The 19,735-nt window shown below is 38.0% G+C and overlaps 1 protein-coding gene across 10 annotated transcripts in view; it reads right to left on the bottom strand.

Moving 5' to 3' along the window:
- Nucleotides 1-19,735, bottom strand: part of epb41l4a (erythrocyte membrane protein band 4.1 like 4A) — a 205,522-nt gene that overhangs the window by 62,666 nt on the left and 123,121 nt on the right. For 7 of the 10 annotated variants that reach the window (XM_062972183.1, XM_062972185.1, XM_062972184.1 and 4 more), the window contains 7 exons: nucleotides 13,699-13,750; nucleotides 11,574-11,652; nucleotides 10,013-10,110; nucleotides 7,834-7,954; nucleotides 5,503-5,590; nucleotides 3,856-3,944; nucleotides 2,736-2,799 (listed from right to left, as the gene is read on the bottom strand). In XM_062972183.1, coding sequence (XP_062828253.1) covers nucleotides 2,736-2,799; nucleotides 3,856-3,944; nucleotides 5,503-5,590; nucleotides 7,834-7,954; nucleotides 10,013-10,110; nucleotides 11,574-11,652; nucleotides 13,699-13,750 — 591 coding nt within the window. The remainder of the gene's footprint in view (nucleotides 1-2,735; nucleotides 2,800-3,855; nucleotides 3,945-5,502; nucleotides 5,591-7,833; nucleotides 7,955-10,012; nucleotides 10,111-11,573; nucleotides 11,653-13,698; nucleotides 13,751-19,735) is intronic. The other 3 variants (XM_062972186.1, XM_062972187.1, XM_062972188.1) reach the window with 1 other exon arrangement.

Raw genomic sequence — 19,735 nt, 5'->3', positions numbered from 1 at the left:
GTGTGTTTCGGTTATTGGATTAAAAACTTTGAACTCTAATATCATTTATTGGACAATACATTTTTGGACTTTATTAGACCTCATTTGATAGGTCAGCTTCTGAACTATATTCTTCACTTGTTTTTATTACTTTTATATATTTACTTAATAAAGATATTAGATAGATATTGGCCTCTGCGTCTGGTTCTTGGTGCTCCGTTGCCTCGGGCGTGACATTAGGTGAGATAGCTCTCAGCTTGGAAAAGTTGTTGAGAGTACAAATTCCAGAATCCCAGAACCAGAATAACCACAGGCAAATGCTTTAAAGAAAAATCACACTTCCAAGAAGTCTGCATTCTACTCGAAGGTTTTATGCTTATAAATGGCCAAAATCCAATTGTTAATCCCAATTAAGTCAGGTGATTTAATCAGCTGGCAAATGGTGTCACCTTGTTAGTTTATGAAAATAAAAGCCCACAAATGTACCAATAATCTGAAAGTTTACTTACTGTATATTCCATATTTTATAATATATATAATAATATATTTTATAACATCCTGTTGGTGACATACATACGTTTCACTCCAATTTATGTCTCCATATTTTTGTATGTGGAGAAGACATGGTCAACCCTGCTTGCACAACTACCTCATTAACAAGGAACTCACCTTTCTCTACCCTCTACCACACAAACAACAATTCCACCATGTGGTAGAACAGACATGTCCAAAGTCCGGCCTGGGGGCCAATTGCGGCCCCTGTCCAAATTTCCACTGGCATTCTCACTGGCATCCAGCCCTTCCTCCCACCCTTGCTTCTTTCCTCCCTCCCTCCCTTGACTTCCTTCCTTCCTCCATTTTTTTACTTACTCCCTCCCTCCTTTCCTTCCTTCCTTCCTTCTTGGGGATCAGGGCCCCAGAACAGGTGGAGTCCTCAAGAGGAAAGAAAAAGGGATAGCAGCGTCTTGCGTCTCTTCACCCCAATTAATCGTTGTCTTCTCAAGTGGCTCGGGTCTTCGGCATCCCGTCCCAGTGGCCCCTTGTCCCCTTCTCTCTTCCCCCACAACTTTTATTTATTTCTTTGCAAAGGAAGGCTCCCCAATTGCCCTGCTTTCCCCAGGTGGTTGCTGCTGCTGTTGCCACTGCTGCATGCCCGGGAAGGGCAGGCCTTGGAAGTCGAGCATCTGCCTAGCTTCCCTCCCTTCCTTCACAAAGTCTAAAGTTTAAGGTGGGGGCTGGGTAAATGACCTTAGAGGGCCGTATTCAGCCCATAGGCCTTGGTCTGGGAACTCCTGCCCAAGAGAGATGAAGATTTCCCTTTCCCCGCTTGCCTTTCGTGAGCAGGAAAAACATTCCTCTGCCATCAAGAATTTGAGGACTGATGAGATATGGGCTTTTGGGGAGAGTATGATTGGGATTTTGGGGCTGGTGTGGAGTTTTAATATTTTAATGTTTAATGGTTTTAATGACATGGTTTGATTGGTTTTTGTTTTTTATACTTATATTTTAATGCAGTTGCATTGTTTTAATTTGTATTGTTTTATGTTGTTAGCCTCCTTGAGTCCCCCTATCAGGAAAAAGGTAGGATAAAAATTAAGTAAATAAATAAACCAGATGATGCCGGATCAAAACTCTACAACTGTAGTTGAAGGTTTTCCACTGATATGACATCGAATCCCCTGAAGAAGTAATTCAGCCATACAAAGTAAGTTCTGAATGTACTGTTTAATACGGATTATAGATAAGATACATGATGTTTCAAGGTTAAGGACTAGGCTACATGCATCATCTGATTTATATATAAATATCTCCCTTTTTTCTACTCTATTTCACAATTATATTGTTCACTAAACAATTGAAGTGTATACTTTGTTTGATTCTCACTGAATGGTAGGCAACCATGGTTAAAATTCTTTTAACCAAGGTTGCTTATATTGAACTCCAATATGGAAGCAGCATATACTGGGTTAAAGGGAAGAGGCATACTGGGTTAATTGGAACGAGAAATACACAATCTCACTACTCAAACTCCCAGTTTCTAACCAAAGGTCATTAGTTCAATCTACAAGATATTTCAAAAGGGTGGTTTGGAAAAGATACACAAAACATTTTGCACCTATCTTTTTTGAAATATTTTCCTAAACCATTCTTGTCAGGGCTTGATACTACTTGAGTGCTGTCAGGTTGCTTGATATCATAAACATGATAGCAAGGTCTTATTTAAAAATCAGTCACCTGCCTTTTTACCCCAAGCAAAGATGTTGTTTTTTTGAAAACTTTCAGATCCCTATCCATCTTCTTAAATGTCTGAAATAATTTCAAGGTGTTTACAGACAAGTTTATTATATAAGCATACATTATGATTAAGTAGAGCAGTATTTCCATGCAAGCTGGCTCTGGGACTACAGGTGGTGCCAGTGAAGTGTCATTCTGTTAGACACATAAAAATCCATGCTTCAACTTTAACAGACAAATAAGTATTGTAGGTGATATCAACATCTCTTCCCTAAAACTTCTCTTTTGTCTCTCTCAAAAATTAAGCAGAATTATGCAGATGTGTTAATTACAAATCATTATAGAGGCAAAAGTCTTTTTGGAGAATAAACAGGCCTTTGCTATTAGATACATTTAAAGGACAAGTCAGTACAATGAATCTAAACAATGAATATCATTGTATTCAATGAAATTGACTCTTTGTACTGTCTTTAGAAGTACTTAATAATCTTTGTAATCAGGCTACAAAAATATGAACTTACATCTTTTCCCAAAACTCTGAGTTCAAACTGAGATTCCTTGAAATGGACCTTTGTAATTCTAGGCCTAAAAGTTAGAAAAAGTTAAAAGCAACACAGATTAAATCACAGATATATCAGAAGCAATCTAAGGAATGGAGTAGTTTCCTGAGAAAGACAGCCTATCATTACTTTAATAAATAAATTCTATGCCTTACTGAAAGAACTCTGACTAACTTAACTATAAATATAACTCTGAAACAATAGTAGGCATTTACTGATGGAATAGAAGTGGGAAATGCTACTTGGCAACTTCTTAGCAATTTTATCAAAATGCTTTTTCCTGAATGAGGCTGCATTAGAGATGGCTTCTAATACAATCTTGCAGGAATTACCTTAATTACAGACTGTTTGTCTTTGCTAGGCATTCATTAGAGCAGTGGTTCTCAACCTGTGGATCCCCACGTGTTTTGGCCTACAACTCCCTGAAATCCCAGCCAGTTTACGAGCTGTTAGGATTTCTGGGACTTGATGGCCAAAACATCTGGGGCCCACTGGTTGAGAACCACTCCATTAGAGCAAGCATGGGCAATTGTGTGCCGTCATCCCGTCCATATTTGCTAAAATAGATGAGAACTACAATACAATAGTGTCTACTTCTGCATTAGAGAGGGAATTAAATATATTAATTAGGTGAGCAAAACACTGAAATTGTTTCTACATTGAGGTGCAGCATTATGAAGAAATCTGAATGATGTAAATATTTTTGAAGTAGAGCAATGCAGATGAAATTTGAATTAATAAGGAATGCAAATTGGATTTACACCATTGCAACTCTTTCTCCCATATTGGATGAAGAGCGATGATATAATGCATGGAACCTCCAAGGGACCCACAAACTACCTTGCAAATGCCTATCACTGTGCATCTAGCTATAGGAAAATAACTGGGTATTTGTCTGCTGTACTCTAGTTCCAAAATTAGGAAATAGCTTTGGGGGGGGGCGGGGGGTGGGGGGGGGGGAGAGATGCAGCTAAAAAAAGAGCAAGTTGAAGGTTGGACAGAAGATTACTGTAGCCTCATTTGACAATGCTGGATTATGGCTATTATTTGCTAAAACAGATTTTTTTATTTACTTACTTACCAAAAATACTTTCCTACTTGCTTTTTGTTCTTGTACACAACCACTCCTACAGGGGTTAATCCTAGAAAATATTCAGATTTGTTTTCACCCTGAAAAATAATGTTAAAACTCCTTGAGAGAGTGCTCCTCCTCTTTAATTTGTGGGTTTTTTTAATCCCTTGAATGCTAGTACCCCAGTATATACAGACAAAGTGACTGGAGAACATTCCTGAACTGTTCAGCTACCATGGTGGTCAACCAAAAGCATATCATGCATTATGATACCTCAATTATGTTTTTTTTAAAAAATATCATGCAATTTAAAAAAAAATCAAGGTGAATATTAAACATTATCTTATGCAACTCTGATTTCTAATTATCTGCTATTTCCTGTAATTGTGAACATTTAAAGAGCCTTACTCAGCTTCTGGGTATTACTTTAATATTTCCTGTCTGAACATATCCTTTGTAACAGACTCCCTTTATCTTGTAATGACACTTAGAATAAATCCTTCAGATTTGTAATCCATATTATTCTTCCAGCAGTTAATTGCTTTTTGATATGGAAATGCAACCACATTATTTCTAAGAAAATCTCCTTAATCCATGCTTCTCCTCAGCATGTATTTATGCCAATTTGAACTTTTCTTTAAACATTCTAAGGCTAGCAATGGATTATGAAATAGTGGGGTTACTGCTTTTTGACAGCAGTCATCCTTAACCAATTCAAGTGAACTGTTGAAGTTACCCAGGATCCAAAGAATTGCATAACCAGCTACATGTATCCAAATGGGCTCAGATACTATGCTGTATAGAAAATTGTATTTGAGATTGAAAAGAATTGCAACAGCAGTTCATGGTTTGGTTCTTGATCCTGTTGTTCAAAAGAAACAAACCAGCAGTCTCATTAGGTACATAACCCTAAAGCCAATTCTTTGTTCAAACAAGAGTAAATCTCTCAAATGAATAGAGTTTATATACATGTTGATTCTATGTCTATTCCACTTTTGAAAGCAATTACAATTAGGACTTAATAATATCTTCTGTAAGCCTAAAGTGACTCTCAATAAAATTGCTGATCCTTAACTTGTACTCCTTGTTCTCAATAGCTGAATGAGTATTCTACATTGACTACCCCATATCAGTTTCCCAAACTTAATACTCTCCAGATGTCTGAAGATGTATTGGTGGCCTCCAGGTGTCATGACTTTCATTATGAGTTCCTACACTCCACCCAAGGTTAACAGCATAACACTCCAGACTTTAAAACATTTTCTTTCAGATTACAGTTCCCATAATCCCCCAGATAGTGACCATTGGTATGGTGAATACACTTCCTGCTTTCATAGTAAGGTCACTTCTAGTGTAGTCTGCAATGGTGGATCATACATAGTTATCAATGTCTGCCTGTCCACTGTGGGAACCAAGAGGCTAATCCTCCTCACAATAAGAATAGTACCCATGTCTTGCTCTGTGTACATGAAAAGACACAGGGAGCCATGGATATGTAGGCAGCAACAGTCACACTGCTGGCACAGTTAATATTCAAAATCCAGGAGCTTAAAGTTGCTGACGTTAAGCTTGAATGCCCACAACAATTAAGGGATTGGGAAACAGTCAGGAAAGCCACAAACATTTATGTCTTTATTTTCAAACAACATTACTCACATAGACAGGATGAAGATCAACTCCATACATTTCAAGCATCTTTGCCACACTTAGGTAATTGAGTTCTGCCTCAGAAGGAACTTGGCCCCTGTTTAATGTAACAATACTCCATTTGTTTATTCAGTACAGGGGAATTCCTTTAAAAATCACATTCATGTGGTTTGCCGACAAAGGTGAAGGATATTGACTTACCTGTGATTCATATGCTTTCCATATTTTAAATGCTTTTCAATTGCTTTAAGTTAGCACTGTTTTATAACATAATACTTTATTTAAACTGTTTTCTACTGCTTTGATTTGTAATTGTCAACAACAGTTCCATGAAAGGGGGAAGAGTACTGCCTTATGTAATAGGAACCAATATTTTTTTCTGATGCTTAATTCCAACATTAAGCCTGTAAGCTGCTTCTGCTGCTTCTGCTTGTTGTTGCTGTTGTTATTTCTTACCTGCCACCCCCAACACTTAAGGCATGGCACAACATCCGGTTTTATCTAAAGGTGTACTGCACTTTGTATCTTAACTATTACAACTCCAATATATTCCATTTATAAGCAGTCTATTAAAAACATTTTGTTTACATTCTTGTAAACAGGTTCATTGGCTATGATGAGCTTTACCAATTTCATTGAATGGCTGTGTAGGATTTTACCCTTTGTTTTGTCATTAACATGGACTGTAAAATACTTTGCAACTTTCTAAATTTTCTAAGCATTACAGTGAAAAAACATCAACATTGTTATGCCTTCTGATCAGAAATCTCCTTCTCTAGAGTCATTTACTTTTTTGGAAAAAAAAGGCTTACCCTTAGAGATATATAACTGAAAAACAAACAGACTAAGTAGATCATTATACTCCACAGCAGGCCTGCAGTACTTCCCCTTGACATGATATAAATTCAGTTGTTTAATACACATAGGCTTCTTAAATAGGTCCTCTCATAGTATTCCCACCCCAAACACAGCATCACTTTTTGATGTGCATATGTTAAATAATATCTTAGTTATTCTTACAGATCAGGGCTATATCCTCTCAGTTTCAAGACTGGCTCATTTCACCAGCCCCTTCCTACATTTAATGCATTCAAATTCCAAGTGACAATAGTGCCAGGAAATCACTGAGCTTTCAAAAGCCAAGCTCATTTTATTCCCTACTTTCTGGGAAAAGAAGGAGGCTTACAATGTAATCTCAGACCAAAGCCATTGTTCTATTACCTTCTAAAACAGAAATGTACAGCTTGCAGCCCCAGCACCTTCCTTGTATACTGCTTCCCTTTCTATTGCATGGAAAACATCTGAGTCCATAGAGCTACTCTTTGTTCCATCTAGCAAGCATCAATGTCAGTGGAGATTGTTTGGAAATGATAGCATGGTAAGATGGGAAAGAAGAGTTAATGTGTGCATAATGCATACTTGTGTGGGAAAAGGCACATGTGTAGAATATATATGAGTATATGAACATGAGTTGGGAGCCCTAACTTCTCCCAACTACAAAAATGGCTCAGAAATGAAAGGAATGAGCACCCTAGCTACAAAATAATTCTTCCATAATTGTCATGTAAATTTTATAAATGTGGTTGTTACCACAACAATACATCACATTTTCATTTTCATCCTTTATCTCACCAGATGCTTTCTCTTTTTGTTCAATTCTTACAAATAAATTGATAAAATTCCTCAAATTGTCTTTTCTACGTTACAAGTGGTACACATCAGCCATCAATCCTGATTGAGAGTAATCTCCTCAGCGTTTCTGCAAACACTGATATTGAGTACATTTGTCTCTGCTCCTTTTGGGTTACACAATCCATAACTTATTTACATGACTCATTTTTCAAATATGCCTTTCTTCTCTCACCTGTATTAAGAAATGCAAATGTCTGCCAAACTATGCTGATGGCTAAACTGCTTTATCTTGAATATTCTAAGCACCGCTAAAGTTTTGTAAAGTCTGCTCTTAATACTGAAACCTTTTGCTTCATTTCTACCTCCCTTTGTTATGATAGGTAATATCTGTTTATTTCAATGGGGCTAGATAATCTTCCTGTGTCCTTTTACATTTATCCATACATATTATGTAATAACAATGTTAATGGAAGTTGAAGATACTATAAAATAATGCCAATCAAGTACAATGTATATATTGGACATAAAAGTGCCAGGATATATTGTACTGGGTTATATTTATGTTTAATTTCAGGGGGAGAGAAAAACAAACTCTACATAAAGGCAGATTTAAAATAGCAAGGAATATTTCTTCCCCTTTCACAACCATGAAATGCATTTTCTGTGTAATTTCCTATGCAACATTAGTTAATAAAAACAAGTTCTTACATGAGTGTTTTGTGTATCCGTTCTATTTCATCTTCCAGCTCTTCTTTCTGGTCTGGAACAAACCGGTATTCTGAAACGTAACCTGTAGTGTGCTTGTATGGATCATAGTCTCCAAGCTCAGCTATACAAGTACACACAGAAAAAAAGGCTTTCAGTACTCATTCTATGGAAGTTACATAAGTCATATGAAAACAAAGACAAGGAGTGCAACTTGATGAGGCGGATTTAAATCCACAACAGCAAATGCCACCACAAATCTTTTAGTCTTTAAAGGGGACTCAAGACTCACTGTGTGTACATGTGCATGCATCTTTACTGTAACAGAACTAACACTGATACCCCTCTATAATTTTGCCAAATAGAAACATTTTTCTGGTCACCAGATTAAATTCACTACAATTCTAATTTCTAAATACAGTAGAGTCTCACTTATCCAACATTCGCTTATCAAACGTTCTGGATTATCCAACGCATTTTTGTAGTCAATGTTTTCAATACATTGTGATATTTTGGTGCTGAATTCGTAAATACAGTAATTACTATGCAGCATTACTGCGTATTGAACTACTTTTTCTGTCAAATTTGTTGTATAAAAAAAAATAGCCCCTGCTCGTTGCTGACCTAGCAACCCGAAAGATAGTTGCATCTATCAAGTAGGAGATAAGGTACCACTAAAGTGGGGAGGCAAGATTAACTAATTTACGACCTGGAATGAGGAAGTGCCGTCAGTGTGGATGATGAAGCAGCTGCTCCCCCCTGTGGCCAGAATCGAACATCCCCTCAGAAGAACGTTAACTTGCCTCTGCGTGTGTCTCTCAGTCTCTGTTTGATGTGTTTATGGGCATTGAATGTTTGCCCTATGTGTGTTATAATGTGATCCGCCCTGAGTCCCCTTCGGGGTGAGAAGGGCGGAATATAAATACTGTAAATAAATAAATAAATAAATAACATAATGTTTTGGTGCTTAATTTGTAAAATCATAACCTAATTTGGTGTTTAATAGGCTTCTCCTTAATCTTTCCTTATTATCAAACATATTCGCTTATCCAACGTTCTGTCGGCCCGTTTATGTTGGATAAGTGAGACTCTACTGTATAATTAAATCTGCCCTATTTGCTGCAACTATGCAATTCCTATGTAATCCAATTCCTGTAACTTCAAGAATGCCCCTCCTATAAAAACATTCCAAGCCATTTTGATTTTTAGGGGAGATAAACATTATGTCCATTTAACAGTAATATAGACACAGGCTCTCTTTCTGATAGTTTACTCCCTCTAAAATGATCTTCCTTCTGTACATCAGGTTTCAACACTGTGGTATTTAATAACCGTACGCTCCAACATTACACCAATGAAAATTGCGACACACATGGTCAAGCAACATCCAGATTGCATTCAAGGCAAGCTAGGACAGCCTGCAGAAATTTGCTTTTGCCTGAGCCTATGGGAAGTGCAAGATTCTGCCCCCCCCCCCCCCCAATGCTTGAACTTAGTTTATAACAACTGAACTAAGAGAAGACAAAGGATTCATCTACATCAGTGGATCTCAACCTGGGGTCCCCAGATGTTTTTGGCCTTTAACTCCCAGAAATCCTAACAGCTGGTAAACTAGCTGGGATTTCTGGGAGTCGTAAGCCAAAAACATCTGGGGACACCAGGTTAAGGACCCCTGATCTACATTGTGGAATTAATAAAGTTTGACATCACTTTAACTGTCATTGCTCAATACTACAGAAACATGGGAGTTGTAGTTTTAGAAGGTCTTAAGCCTTCTCTACTAAAGTGTGCTAGTATGTCATTAAACTACAATGTCTATGATTAAATTGCATGGAGCCATGCCAGTTAAAGTGATGTCAAACTGCATTAATGGTGTAGGTTCACCCAAAGAGGTAAAGTGGGAGGAAGAGACAGAATCTGGGATGTTTAAAAAGTAGCTGAAAATGTGGGATAGCAGAGGATTAACTGGGAATGTCTCTGCCAAATTGGAATAGTTGGAGAGTGTGATATATTCAGAATTTTCTAATAAGCTGAAATAAGATGTTTTTGCCAGATTGCTTTGTTATTTTACAGTGGTGTTACAAATTCACTGTGACATTTTTACAAATGAAAAGAAATTCTATAAATAAGCAAATGAAGCAGCATGAACGAAATACAGTATCAGTTGACCTAAACCACATACACTGTATTGCATAGGATCCCAGCTGGGCAGCAACGTTGATGGGACAGGGCAAACGCCCCTGCAGGACATCTTGCTTCACCTGTAAAAAAAACTGATACCTAAAAAAAAGAGGACATGCAATTAACCTGTAAAGATTATAAGGAGTGTACTTCACTATTACATCTTTAGTTAATAGAAATCACTTTTAGATTTGTTTCCAAAGGAAATTGTTGGTAATTGAATATTGTTTCATTTGAATCTTCATTGTAAATGCAAAGGGGATTAAGTGTAAAAAAGAGAACGCACAGTTCACCTGCCCGCTATAAAAGGAGTTTCAATATAGATTACAGCCTGCTGCTGTGAATTTATGATGGAATTAAGTAGTGAAGGTTGACATTGCTATCAGTAGCCTTAGGATACATCTAGTGATCTAAATCAAGTTGACACCAACTTAATTATCGTTGTTCCCCTGAAATAATCCTGGGAATTGTGGTTTAAGAAAGATGCTAGGAGTCTTCTACAATGTTTGACTCTTTCAAGAATGTGTTCTTTTTTGAAATCCACTTTTCTTAGAACAACCCAGCTGTAGGACCAGAATATTTATGAACACATTTCTTTCTTTTAAAACAATCACAAATGAAAATCAATTAAATCAAAGCTGCTGGATATCTGATCCATTCAGTTCTACCATCCTATGTGGCTAGATGAAACAACTTCAATAAGAAAATGGGCTCATTTCCTTATTAGGACTCTCTCCTTCTCTGCTGCATCAGGTTCCCACCTGCTAGAGCAGGGTTACTTCATAATATTTGTAGAAGAAGAAAAGTCACTACACTGTAGAAATGATCCTCTTTACACAGAGCTATAGACTGTAAGCATAGCAGATTACGTACACATTTCACATGCAGTCAACGTAATTTTTTTTTTTTTGCATTACTAGATCATGCAATCCATGCTGTGCTCCCAACACATCAGACCAAAATGCTGGTTGAGTTTGCTTGAACAGGGTGAATGTTGCAAACTAAATAAGACCACATAACATGCAGAACAATCATATCTGATTGTCAAGTCTTTATGAATCTCAGGAAACTGATTAAAATCACTATTTAATACAGAAAGAAGTACAAATTTTCATTTTAAAGCTCTGTTATGTTTTATCTCAACTGATCCCTTGAAAATAAATTAGTTTTTCTCCCCCCTCACCCCGACCCCCCTCAGTAGGTTAGAATAATTATAGAAGTTATGGGAGAATAATAAAAGGTCTTTAGAATCAGGTATGCTGTAGTAAAATATAATTCTCAAAATGATTCAGACGAAAAAGGAATCCTTTTCTGAATCAGTGGAAAACTATGGACACATTCCAAGCAAACTTAACTTTCAATTTAACGCAGATCATTAACACCATTGAACGTTATTGGGATTTTCCAGAAACTTTTTTCAGAAATTTTAAACACAGAAATCAGACCCCCCCCCCAAGTTGTCCCATCCCTCCTTCTCTTATTAGAAAACATCAATGTTCATACTACTTTAATAGTGCCTGCTCCACCATATTGCTAAAAGTTACATCTGATTAATACTCTACCTGGTGATTTCTTCCTTTAGTCTGCATGGATCTTCTGCATAAAATTTAACACCAAAGTACAGAGTATAAGGTGGACCAGCTATTAGAAATAAGAAAGCTAATTAATTTTGAAACACACAAGCAAATAACTGAAGCCCTAAACACATTTACAGTGTTTTCCATAAGTATCCGACCTTGTTTAATTGTTTCAACTTTTTTTTTTGCATTACAACATGGAATTAAAATGGATTCATTGGCATTATCACTGCTTGTGTACACAAAATACTCATCACCAAAAAGGTGCAAAATATTTTTATTGTGGAAGAAAAACTAAGTCGACAAAAAACAAACTTGCATTCTCAAAACATGGAAAAGTAAAATAGAAGGGAATACAGGCAGTCTCCAAGTTACACGCAACATATGTTCTGTACGTTTGTTCTTAAGATGAATTTGCATGTAAAACAGAACAGGTACATTTTTTAAGTGTAGCTCCAGCCAAATGTTTCCCTGAAAATAAGACATCCTAGAGGTTTTTGTGACTTGCCAAATATAAGACACCCCACGAAAGTAAGACCTAGGAGGGAGCAGCTGCCTCCGAAGGCACGCTGAGGTTGTTAGGAATTGTGGGAGTAGAAGTCAAAAACACCTGGAGGGTCCAAGTTGGTCCATACCTGTTTTAGCTGGTAGGCCTCCCTCTGATCGTGCCCATTTTTACCTCAGAGCAGAGCCTAGGCCTCGGCACCGGAAAGAAACCTCGCACGAAGGTGGAGGAGGCTAGGGCATGCCCGCTCATTCGCCTCAAGAAGCGGGAGCTGCTGCCAGCAGCACCGGCCAAGGTCCCGCCAGGGATGCACACGCCCTCAGGACCATAGAATGCTCCAGAGGCTTGGGTTAGAGTGCACGAGCCCGCCCCCGAACCAGCACCATTTTAACCACAGGGCCCTTCCCCCCTTTCCCTTTCCTTTTGCTCGTGCGCTCTAGCCTAGGCTCTGCTCTGAGGTAAAAATTGGCGTGACTAGAGGGAGGCCTAGCAGCTAAATTAGGCATGGACCAACTTGGGCCCTCCAGGTGTTTTGGACTTCTACTCCCACAATTCCTAACAGCCTCAGTGCTCCTTCCTCGGTGGAGGAGGAAGGAGCAAATTAAGACATCCTCTGAAAATAAGACCTAGCATGTCTTTGGGAGCAAAAATTAATATAAGACACTGTCTTATTTTTAGGGAAACACGGTATGTATACACATGAGTTTTGGATAGCATAGGGAAGGGTTAACACCTTTTTGGTGTTTAGTTTATTGTCTGTGCACTTGTTCAGCAGAGTTCATATCACTTTCTGTCCCTGTGATAATTGGATTTTGAAAATTATAACTTGTTGTAGAAATAAGGATTGGAGATAAAGCTGGAGACACCTTTTCCCCATGATAATTCTTTCAGGAGCGAATGTCCCTACCTAGAAGAAGATTTTTCCTGTTGTCTCACCCCAGTTTGTAACTATGAATCATTTGTAAGTAGGATGTTTGTGACTAGGAGACTGCCTGAACTTCTGAAAGATCCTGTAAGCCTTCACTTGAATACACAGATGGCTAAAATGGAGGAGAGGGATGGGAGTGTGCATATAAACTCAAATTTATTTGATAATCCCAATGTCAGTAGATTTTGTGTTCGAGATTAAAGGTTTGCAATTGCATTCAAGTAACTACAATATGAAGGGACTTTTCCATCAACCTCTTCCCTTGCTGCACAATCCCATGCCCTATGAGATCCTCTACCTACTGGGGAAATTACCCTGCAAATTCTGCTTGCCACAGTTTCAAAGTTACATCCCACATTTATGAACTAACTCCTTTTTAAAAGCAAGTTTAACATTGAAAAAAGAAACCAAATCCTAGTTTATATGAAGTACTATTATTTCAAGACTTCAAAAGTTCTAGTACTGCCAACAGTTTAGGCACAGAAATATATGTGAAAATGGGCTAGGAAAAAAAAGCGGTAAAAATTGGTTAAATAAAAAATGGAATTTGCTATATATAAGCCATATTAGTGGATCGTTGAGGGACTTTAAATCTATCAGACTTTCTGGAAATATAATGTTTTCTAGGCTTCTCCATCATTAGATTGTTTTTTATGAAGAATGAATTATATACATACTATTTATGAGTTCCTTATGTTCCGTAAGGGTTTTTGCAGGATCCAGCCAGAACTGAGGGAATAACCATAAACATTCACTATTAAATTTCAATACATAGACACTATATTAATGTACTAGAAGAGCAAGGGAATTGCTTTGCTATGGTAAGAATAACCTTATATGAATTATTTTTAAATGCATTGGGTATTTTACTATTTTAAAAAGTGGTTGCTCATTTGGGAATGATGAGAAATCTTACACAACAAATCTGTAATTGTACCGTATATACTCGAGTATAAGCCAACCCGAATATAAGCCGAGGCACATAATTTTACCTCAAAAAACTGGGAAAACTTATTGACTTGAGTATAAGCCGAGGATGGGAAATGCAGCAGCTACTGGTAAATTTCAAAAATAAATATAGATACCAATAAAATTACATTAATTGAGACATCAATACGTTAAAGGTTTTTTAAAAAATATTTACATAAAACTGTAATTTAAGATAAGATTGTCCAACTCTGATTCAATCATTATTCTAACCTTCTTCAATGTAAATGTGCTTACGTATCCTTCCAATAATAGAGTAAAATAATAAATGTAAGAATAACAATACTAGAGTAAAATGATAAATGTAATAATAATAATAATGATAGAGTAAAATAATACATTTAATAATATGATAAAGTAAAATAATAAATGTAATAATAATAGAGTAAAATAATAAATGTAATAATAATGATAGAGTAAAATAATAAATGTAATAATAATGATGATAGAGTAAAATAATAAATGTAATAATAATAATAATAATAATAATGTAAAATAATAAATGTAATTTATTTATTTTGTGTCAAAAGCATTGCATAATAAATAAGTTTAAAAGCGATAAAATAAAGGAATCACAAACAGCTAAATAGTTTTAGACCAAAAGTGGGCAACAGCAATCACATTGTCTGTAGCTTTGAACAACTCCTCCTCCATGCATGAGCCAGGGCATTGTGGGCAAGCATACATATGAGGAGTTGTTTGTTCTGTTCCACAGTCACACAAGGTGGAGGATTCCTCCAGGTAGTGCCATCTTGCCAGGTTGTCTTTTGATCTGCTCACTCCGCTTCTCAGTCTATTTAGGGACTTCCAAGTTGCCCATTCTTGGTTTGCCCCTGGAGGCAGACCCTCATGGGGGGCCATCCAGTTGGGATTGCCTGGTTTAGCTGCCCAGAGGGACACCACTGCTGTTGCTGGGGGGAACGTTAAGAGGAGGAGTGGTTCTCATGAAGCTCCTCCTTGACTTGAGTCTACTGGGAGGAGGCTGATAGTCATGCAGTGGGTGGCTTTCACAATCTTCAACCTTATTTCTCTCACCGTTAGCAGCAACTTCCCATCGCACATCAGAATGGGCAATGCCAGCTAACTTGTAGAGTTTATCAACAGGTGTAGGTTTAAGGCATCCTGTGATTATTCTACATGTTTTGTTCAGTGCTATGTCCACTTGCTTTGCATGGACAGACTTCTGCCAGACAGGACAGGCGTACTCAGCATTTGAGAAAGACAAGGCTAGGGCTGATGTTCTTATTAATTTTGGGTCTGCACCCCATGCACTGCCAGTAAGTTTACGCAGGATGTTATTGCATGCAGCTATTTTGTGCTTGGTGTTCATGCAGTGTTTCCTATATGTCAGTGTTCAATCTAAGGTGACACTAAGATATTTAAGATGGAAATAGTGTTCGAGCTCTTGGCCTCCCCAGGTTACTTTCAGTTTCCTGTTGGTTTCATGATTACGTAAGTGGAAAGCACACACTTGTGTAATAATAATGATAGAGTAAAATAATAAATGTAATAATAATGATAGAGTAAAATAATAAATGTAATAATAATAATAATAATAAGAGTAAAATAAGTTAGGAAGGAAGGAGAGGGGGGGGGGGAGCCAGACCAGAGATGGAAGCAACTGAGCAGATCTCCCAGCCAGGACTGAAGCCAGGAATCAAGGAGGGAGAGATTGAGAAGGAAAGCCAGACCAGAGAGGGAAGCAAGGGAGCAGATCTCCCAGCCAGGACTGAAGCCAGGAATCAAGGAGGGAGAGATTGAGAAGGAAAGCCAGACCAGAGAGGGAAGCAAGGGAGCAGATCTCCCAGCCAGAACTGAAGCCAGGAAGGAAGGAGAGAGAGGGGGGGGAGGGAGGGAGAGAATGAGAGAGAGAGAGAGAGAGAGAGAGAGAGAGAGAGAGAGAGAGAGAGGGAGAGGGAGAGCCAGACCAGAGAGGGAAACAAGGAAGCCGATCTCCCAGTCAGGACTGAAGCCAGGAATCAAGTGGGGGGGGGGGGGGAGCCAGAACAGACAGAGAAGCAACGGAGCATATCTCCCAGCCAGGACAGAAGCCAGGAATCAAGGAGGGAGGGAGGGAGGGAGGGAGGGGAAGGGGGAGAGAGGGAGAGGGAGAGGGAGAGGGGGAGGGAGAGGGGGAGGGAGGAGGGGAGGGAGGGAGGGGGAGGGAGAGGGAGGGAGGGAGAGAGAGAGAAAGCCAGACCAGAAAGGGGAAGCAACGAAGCTGATCTCCCAGCCAGGACTGAAGCCAGGAATCAAGGAAAGATTGAGCAGATCTCTCAGGCAGGAAAGAAGAAAAGAAAGCAGTCAAGGGTGGGATCTACCTCCAGACCTTGGATCCCGGGCAGCAGCGGCAGCGGCAGCAGCAGCAGGAGGGAAAGGGAGGAAAAGACACACACAGGGCGAGGGAGGAGGAAAGCAAGGAAAGCTAGGTTGCTGAGCAGGGAGGTGAGAGTTCTGAACAGAAAGAAGCTCTTCTTTCAGCCCCATGCCTTCCTACCAGAACCTTCACCCGAATAAAAGCCGAGGAGGTGTTTTTCAGCCTTAAAAAAGGGCTGAAAAACTTAGCTTATATTCGAGTATATACGGTATTTGTATTAATGGTCTACAGCTAATTCAGTACTATAATTAATTCAGGCATACTTCAGTTAAGAAAGCCCCTGATAATGAAGCTACCTATTCTAATGATTATTTGTTTTAATTATATCCTGTGCATTCCCCAAAATTTTGGGATTCATAGCAGCATACAACCTACACGTACAACACATACTCCATATATACCCAAACACCCTACATACCATACGAAAGATTAGCATTAAAATGTAATAAAAGCTAACATTAAAATAATTGAAAAGATATATCAAGAAAAATAAAAGAAAAGCATCATAAGACACAGTACAGTACACAACAAAGCACTTTTAAAAAACAAAGCGTAGTAATGTTCACAATAACAAAAGGTAATGCTACTGCTTATTTTTCAAATAATTATATGGCAATCACTCACAAACACATTACAAGAAATGGCAGAGTTAACAAATCACCTAAATGCAAGAAAAATACATTGCAGATCCCACTTTGATTTAAACTTTAAACAACACAGCAGAGAAATCAGAAGACAAAAATCTGTCTTTATATACAAGATAGATTTGAGCAACCTGCTCAAGACCCTCATATTAATAAACATCTAAATTTTAAAGCATATGTAGATATTCCCTTTTCTTTTAAGCTATTTTAGCTTTTGTGTTGCATTACTAAATCTTCAAAAAGGAATTGATATGATGGAAGACATGGAAAAAACATCACAATCATAATAACAAACCTTAACAAAATACAGTGATCATCAGCATTTCACCTTCAAAAGGGTACACCAATGTATAATATTTATGAGTAATAACAAACAGGCCGAGAAAACAGTATAGTCCCATACGGCCATTTCATCGTTCCTGTTCACTAAATTCTCCAACACGTTCTTTTGTTTCTATGCTCTGGCCAATCCTCATTTACACTCACCTAAGCTGTCAGTGTAGATGGGGCCCAAGGCAGGACAGATAATAGTTAATTAATTATTGATAAGGTTAAAAGTTTTAATTCAAGCACATTTATGTTAGAGGAGAGGATTTCAACAATTAAATATATATTAAATTGCAATTTAAGTTTATGCTAAAAGCATTGCAGGTTGCATATCTCTTATCTGACATGCCTGTGACCAGAGGTGTTGTGGATTTCAGAGATTTGGATTTTGGAATACTTGTATTTGCATACATGTATATAATGAGATATATTGAAGAAGGGTCCATAGTCTAAACTCATTTATGTTTCATATATACCATATTCATATAGTTAGAAGGTACTTTTATACAGTACATTATATCATTTTGTGCAATAAACAATTTGCATACATTGAACCATTAGAAAGCAAAGGTGTAACTAATTCAGTCACCCATGTGGACCATTCTGGTTTTTGGAGTACAGTGTTCCCTCACTACTTCGCAGTTGGCTTTTCGCAATTCACTGTTTTGCGGTTTTTTAATAAACACTAAAATAATAGTACAAATCATAAAATAATATTATGAATCCCTCTTTCCACATCCTTCCTAAGGAGAAGCCTAAGGAAGGAAGGAAGGAGAAGCCGAAGGGAGAGAAAAGGAGGCTGAAGCAGCTTTGTTTTCGCCTCACAAGGCAGCGGCAGACAGAGACGCTACTTGCCAGGGAGATTATAAACAACACAAATATAGTATCCCTACTTCGCGGATTTTCACTTTTTGTGGATGGTCCTGGAACGTAACCCTTGTGATAAGTGAGGGAACACTGTATTTCAGAATTCAGTATTCCAAACAAAGGACGCTCAACCTATAACAGAATGAAGCTGAAAAAATCCATCTATAATTATTACTTTATTACTGGTTCCAATGTGCATCCAAGCAAATATTTCAAGTTTATAAGATTCAAAATTCAATTTCCTCAGACAGATCAAAGACCTTTATGTGGTGTCTGTTGCAGAATATATGTAGGCCATCTGAATGCAAACAAGATCACACTCCCTTCGAAGCTGACCTTAAAAACTTGTTTGCTTTAAAGCCTGTAAACCTTGGAATTGACTAAAGTATCAGAATGCACTGGTGCTTTAGTCTCTCTGTCTCTCAATCAAGCAATCAAGTAATTAATTAGTAATGTAATAATGGAATTAAGTTGATAATGAAAGTCCAGAATGAATATTGAATCAGTTAAAAATGAATTCATACATTAATTAATGTATGTTTATGTAATGAAAATATTCATAAATGTATTTTTACATTATTCAAACAGAAAATATGCAGAGATTTCTGTGCAAGAAAGAAAAAACAAGGTTTCACAAGCAAAGAAGAGGATGAATTGTCACATCATTCAGCACATTAAAGGGAGCCCCTGGTGGCCAAGGGGATAAAAGCCTCGTAACTTGAAGGTTGGGTTGCTGACCTGAAAGCTGCCAGATTCGAATCCCACCCGGGGAGAGTGCGGATAAGCTCCCTCTATCAGCTCCAGCTCCATGCGGGGACATGAGAGAAGCCTCCCACAAGGATGATAAAACATCAAAACATCCGGGCGTCCCCTGGGCAACGTCCTTGCAGACGGCCAATTCTCTCACTCCAGAAGCAACTCTGGTTGCTCCTGACACGAAAAAAAAGCACATTAAAGAAATGAAAAGAAAATTTCAATGATCCCAGAAATAAATAAGGCAATGTATTCATTCAGGTTTTGCAAGAAAACACCTAAACATCAGGGAGGGATTTGTCTTAATTCAATGGATTTGTAAAAGGTTTGGCTCATGACAGTTCATGCATCAGCAATTGTGAGCATCTCATACAAAGCAAAGCACTCAATTTATATACACTCAAAGCTAGCATGATTTGCATGCCCACTCCACACAAATCTGTTGGCAGAGACATGTGTACCATTTCATATTCAAGAACCATGTATAACAACCACAGAAGAGTTTCCAGCATGCAATCAAGATTGTACAAATTCAACTAAGACTGGAGTATTATTAATAGTTCCAATCATTTGACCAAACAATAGAAATGGAGGACAAGAAACTGGGTCATTTCCTGTCCTTTTTACCAACAGGTAATTTGTGCTATCAGTTCCCTGCTGTACTTTATTTGTAGACCGCCCTATGTCCCCAAAGGAACTAAGAGTGGTTTCCAACATGTATGGCAAACATCAAAATGTCAGGTACAGGTAAATCTGACA

The sequence above is a fragment of the Anolis carolinensis genome, chromosome 2, assembly GCF_035594765.1.
Source record: "Anolis carolinensis isolate JA03-04 chromosome 2, rAnoCar3.1.pri, whole genome shotgun sequence".
NCBI lineage: Eukaryota > Metazoa > Chordata > Lepidosauria > Squamata > Dactyloidae > Anolis > Anolis carolinensis.
The sequence above is the reverse complement of the archived record's forward strand: the minus strand, read 5'-3'. Positions and strand labels throughout refer to the sequence as shown.